The sequence below is a fragment of the Hordeum vulgare genome, chromosome 1H (genome assembly GCF_904849725.1).
Source record: "Hordeum vulgare subsp. vulgare chromosome 1H, MorexV3_pseudomolecules_assembly, whole genome shotgun sequence".
Lineage (NCBI taxonomy): Eukaryota > Viridiplantae > Streptophyta > Magnoliopsida > Poales > Poaceae > Hordeum > Hordeum vulgare.
Window position 1 is genome coordinate 116,419,183 of NC_058518.1, and position 5,594 is coordinate 116,424,776.

A 5,594-nucleotide genomic window follows, 5' to 3' on the forward strand; every position below is an offset into this window, starting at 1 on the left:
GCTAGAGATGCTCTAGGAGGAGGGGGTGTGAAAAAGTGGAAAATTGGACGAAAGTGGGAGGATGGATGTAGAGGTGTTGGGGACAAAAGTTGACGTAAGTTGGAGCTTACATTCTTCTATGTTTTGTCTATTTATTTTGCATCAAGATTTGTCTTGTATGTTCTTGTGTTAATAGCTAATCACATAGCAACGAGCACGACCACATACCTTCTTTTTTTTATAGAAAAGGAGGTTCAATCTTGGCCTATGCATCAATCGATGCATACATCGATCTTTATTAATTATTTTATGAAAGTCTGACAAAAATATATATCACACCACCCGAAGCCATCATTCACACCTACGGACTCGATAATGTGGAGTGCTCTCACTCCCCATATCTAAAACCGGTGTTGTCGTCAATCCATCCACATAACGTATCGGGACGAACATCCGGTGTAGCAGACTTAAAGCGCACACCACGTTAGAAGCCGCCATCATCATCGGTCCACTGACCCATCTTCAAGAGAGAGATCCGTATCATCTTTGCCAATCCGAACATCTGTCGATGCCACCACGACGCCAAACAGCGCCACCGCCCTGTGCTCATCCGTCCAGATGCAAATATTCTGAAAGAACTGTCGTGCGTAGCACCTGCCAACCAGGCATGACTCAGCGTAGCACCTGTCGGTCAGGCATGACTTGACAGCTCCACCAAATCTCCGGGCAAGACGAAGCCACTCCATCCCAGCCTCTGTCACCCAGCACTGCTCCACAAACGATGCTCCCAGGAGAGAAACAACACCGCAGTACCGTCATCGTCCGATCTGTAAGGCCAGATCTTAGGGTTTTCCCCGAAGCAGTGCCCACCACCAGCAACCGTCAAGGATCCACACAGTGCCCACCACCACTCAGCCCTCAAGGCGACGCCTTCAGGAAGGTCACGGCGTCAAGGACGCCACCGCCGCCCACCAGACTTAGGGTTTTCACCCGAGAGGCAGTGTGGTAGGAAGTGGAGGAGCAGACGTAGACCGACATCCCCAAAAAGAACAACAACGCCCTTGAGCGTCGTCGGCGGCGCGACCGGTCAGGGCCGACCAAGGGGTTTCCCCCAATTTGAATCTCTTCCACCAGCTTCATCCGCGGCCACGCCGGCACCGTCAGGAACCCGTAGGAGAGAGGCACACCGATTAGGGGCCAGAGGACAGTGATCAGATCAGCCACCGCCGGCCGCCAGAACAGCCAACGACTCCACGAGCCGTGACCCTTGCAGCGACCCACGACACTCGCAACCACCCCTCGCGCCGTCCGCAAATCCTGATCCTGGTAGGCAACCGACCAGCCGCAACTCCAACCCGAACCACCACGGCCCCTGGCTAGAGAAGACGCCGCAAGAGGCCTCTAGGACGCGCATCAGCAGAGCTGAACCTCCCACCACCGTCCGCGTCGTCCGCGCTAGCCGCCGCCCGCGGATCCCAGATCGGATCAGGACCGAACGGGCCCGACGACCACGACCGCGCGCACCACGACGACGCACCCACCAGCGCGAGGAGGCGCCATGTTGCACGCCAGAGACCGCCTCCGCCGCGAGCAAGGACGCTGCACTGGAGCCGAACGCCGGACGGCCGTCGCCCGCATGTGAGATCGCTTCCTCCCACACGAGCAGTAGCCAGAGAGCACCCCACTGTCGTCGACTCCGCGCGGACTTTGCTTGTCGGAGGCCACCAACGACGACGAGGAGGAGAGGGGCTGATGAGGGAAGGGGAGTCCGACTGCGGGGGCATGAGGTCGCCGCCCGTGTCGTCCCAGGGAGGGAGCGGCGCGGGGCCTAGTTTTACGTGAGATGCCATGCCGCACGCCGGTAGATGCACGAGCACATACCTAGTAATAGTAAACATAGCGATCGACATCAGGTGCACTAGGTGTGCCCGACGATATGTCCTCGTTGCTTTACGATCTTACTTTTGGACATCACGTCATCTCCAAAGTTTTACTTTTACCACAAATTCTTATTCCGGTATGTTTCTTCAAGCCAAAAAGTATACATTTATGGAATTTTGTTGTTGGACGGACCTTTTCTTTAGTGATATTTATTAGTTTGCTGTAGTAGATGTTTTTTTTTCTAAGATTTAGAGTCAACGCATAAAATGTTTGACTAACACATGTTTTAAAACATGTACTATAAAGAAGTACTACATAAGTACCCCCTCATCCGGAAATACTTGTCATAAAAATAAATATATCTAGATGTATTTTAGTTTTAGGTACGTCCATTTTTATCCATTTATGTGATAAGTAATTCTGGACGAAGGAGTATCAATCAGTCCTATATATATAAGACGATTTTATCATGGTTATTTATATAAAAACATTTTTTCTTGTTTATCACTAAGTCGCAGCTAAGACCATTCAATCTAAACAGGACATTCGTGCAAAGCTCAAATGTGGCTAAGAAGATACTGATCAGACTGCTAACAATGTTGATTGAAAATAATAATCTTCAAGTCAACTGAGCTATAGACGCTCCCAATATAAAACGGGTTGAAAATTCTTCAGGTTGCTAGGAGGAAGAGTTGCACTATCTCCCCTAATAATAAACCACAGGTCGCTTCTGCCTTACGTTGCTGGCGGTTTTGCAAAAAAGTCCTTATGTTTTCAGTTATTGAACCCGCGGTCTTTATGTAAGTTAAAAAACGTTTCGTTTTTGCGTGAACCCCCTCGTCCGTCCGTAGTAGTACCCCAGAGGCAGAGCCAGAGCGCCCACGAGCACCGCGGGCAGAGCGACGACGACCTCGTCCCCGGTGAACACGGCGGCGTGCTCGGCCTCGTCGGCAACCGCGAGCTCCCACCCCACCATGGACCCCGTCTCCGCCGCGTCCCACCTTGAGGCGCCCTCCTGGCCGCCCGCGCCCTCGGCCTCGGCCTGCTCGGACCACGAGCTCCCACCCCACCATGGACCCCGTCTCCGCCGCGTCCCACCTTGAGGAGAAGAACCCCTACTGGGACCCGAGCAGCCCTGCCGCGAACAGCACGGCCGACCCCACCTTGCCGGCCCACGCGGGCGCGTCGACGCCGCTGTCGAGCACCCGCAGGAGCGCGGCCTCCGCTGCCACGGCTGCCGCGGGGAAGGCCAGCATCCGCCACATCATCCCGCGCCTCATCTCCTCGGACAGGTCCAGGCCAAGCCTGAACGGCGTCTGGCCCTGGCGGCCGCCTGCGCCCCATTCTTGGCCGGTCTTCGCTACTGACGTCGTCGTCGTGGCATTGGTGGTGGCCTTGACGTTGCCGGGGCTGGCCGCCGGCCGGAAGGTGGCCGCGCTGGCGCGGCGGACTGGAGCGGTGCGAAGGAGCCGGCGGGACACAGTGGCACGGGAAGGGAGAAGGAGCAGCTCCATGCCCGCCTGCTTGGAGTGTTGTGGCCTGTGGGAGCAGGGCCGGTCCTGCCCCCAACATCCCAGGGCCCCTCCCCAGCTGCAGATCGTGAAAAAAAATTCCCAAGTCCATCAGATTGTACTGGTCTAAACTCTAAAGCCCGAGGAGAGGGGAAAGCCGGCTCCATCTGAAAGTACACTTCTAATCTCAAGCTCAAATGCTCCTCTATAAACAGTAAAATTAAACAAATAACTTTATATTTTTACAATAAATATTGCTTTTTTTTGCAAATTTCTGTGATAAATCCCGTTTGTGAAGGTCTGGAAAAAATAAAATAAAAATTCAGCGCTACAAAGTGCTTTTAAAATTAGGTTTTAGCAACATCAATTTGTTTTTTTTCGTCCAAGACATTATAAATATTATTATTTTTATTCACAAAAATTGAAGACATGTAGAACATTCAACAATGTTTGTTGTTGAGAGCATAACTAAGATGTTTAGGTTCTTTTTGCTGGAACCAATCCATAGGATTTGTGTCTTAGACTTGGCATTGGGGATAGTACTTTTCTTGATTAATTATAGATTTTTTTGTTGATGTTCGTTTAATGAGTGAAAACTTTTTCGTCGAGTATGAAGTTTCTACGGTGACTTCGTCGATCTTAATATGTAATGTTGGCTCAATATTGCTTATAAGGCTAGGATATATGTGTTTATACATAGCCATTTGTGAGTGTGGGTTGTGACCGTTCGTCCGTGTGTGGGTACTGGGAAGACGAGAAAAGGATGAAGGCCGCGCATGTGTTATCCTCGTCCGTGTATGGGAACTGGGATATTTTCGCTTTTTTAAAAAGGAGTAACAAACTATCAGAAATTAGAGGATTTCAACCCATGTTGAAGATTTAAATCTGGTAAAAATAATACGATTTGGAAGATTTTATAATAACAAATTCTTTTATAATAATTCAAATAGGTTTTACATTTTTTTTTGTACTAGTATACATCAAAGTGACTTTGCTGCGGTCTAATCGGGCCAATGATGTTCCTTTTCCCCTCGTTTACCATCGAAAGCTGCAAGTCTTGGCACCAACATGAACAGTTCAGTTAGCATGGGAAAGCGGAAATCCCCTTGAACCAGTGACTAAATTGAGTGAACTGCTGTAAACTTCCCAGAAAAGAGTCTTCAGGCCCGTCTTATTGCAACGAATAAAACCAAAAATTTCTAGTAGTATATGAGTATACTGAATTTTGTCAATGCCTGTTCTGATTTCTGAAACCAGTCGAACTTAAAAGAACAGCACTGGGTTCTTGATAACCTTTTTGCAGGAACACTGGGTTAGTAAGGGATATATGACCAAATTGAGCACCAAGAAGACACAGAGGCAGCCCGTTTATATCAGTGCAAAAATCAATAGCTGATTCGATAGAGCGCACATATGTACAAGAGGAAAATTACACTGCACGAATACGGTAGACTTTGCAAAGACAGGGAGGCTGAAGCAGTCAAGCCCACCGGCCGCCGATCACAGGTTGTGCAGCGGGTTCGACCCCGTGGGCGCGAACCTCTTGTCTTCCTGGAAGAAGCCGCCGAACCGCCGCGGGGCGAAGGGGGCGATGGTAGTGGCGCGGCCGCCCCGAGTCTGACGACCCACTGTCCTCCTCCGCTGCTGCCTCCACTGCTCCGCCTGCACCGGAGCCAGGACGCCGGCGCGTGACGCGGGGTCGACGGAGGAGGGTGACGGGACGACGAGGAGCGACGCTCCCCTCAGCGCGAGAGGGATGAGGGAGAGCAGTACGAGAATCTTGATGCAGTTCATGCCAGCGGCTCCCTCCCTCCCTCCCTGTTTCTCTCTGCTCTCGGCGTGGAAATTGGTTGGAGCGGCGGAGCGAGAGGATATATGTGGGGAGCGGTGAGTGAGGCGACAGTGGCGAGCGTTGGCGTTGGTTGGCAACTTGCATAAATGCGTAATCGGCAATGATGGACGGAATGGATGCAGCCATGCGGAGAGAGAGTGATTTGACGTAGGAGGGAGGCGAGGGCAGGCTGGGCAGCAGCCGAGCAATGAGCCAAAGAGGGAGCAGCTTTCTAGAGCGAGTGAGCCCAGCGTTGCGTATTATTCGTACCGGTTTTCGATTGGACGGGTGAGAATCATGAAATGACAGTGGCATCTGGCATCCCTCACTACTGACTTTCGCAGTTTACTGCGACCAAAACAGCTTGATGCTTAACATTCAAAAAAGAAAAA

General features: G+C 51.2%; 1 protein-coding gene across 1 annotated transcript; it reads right to left on the reverse strand.

Annotated features, from left to right (window-relative positions):
• Nucleotides 1-4,738: 4,738 nt before the first annotated feature.
• On the reverse strand, nucleotides 4,739-5,321 carry LOC123407888. Its single transcript, XM_045101128.1, has one exon. It carries the CDS (start codon nucleotides 5,163-5,165, stop codon nucleotides 4,872-4,874), a length of 294 nt encoding a protein of 97 aa, XP_044957063.1. The 5' UTR covers nucleotides 5,166-5,321; the 3' UTR covers nucleotides 4,739-4,871.
• Nucleotides 5,322-5,594: the final 273 nt, after the last annotated feature.

Coding starts and splice junctions, on each gene's coding strand:
- LOC123407888 (XM_045101128.1), bottom strand. CDS start 5,165: ATGAACTGCATCAAGATTCTCGTACTGCTCTCCCTCATCCCTCTCGCG.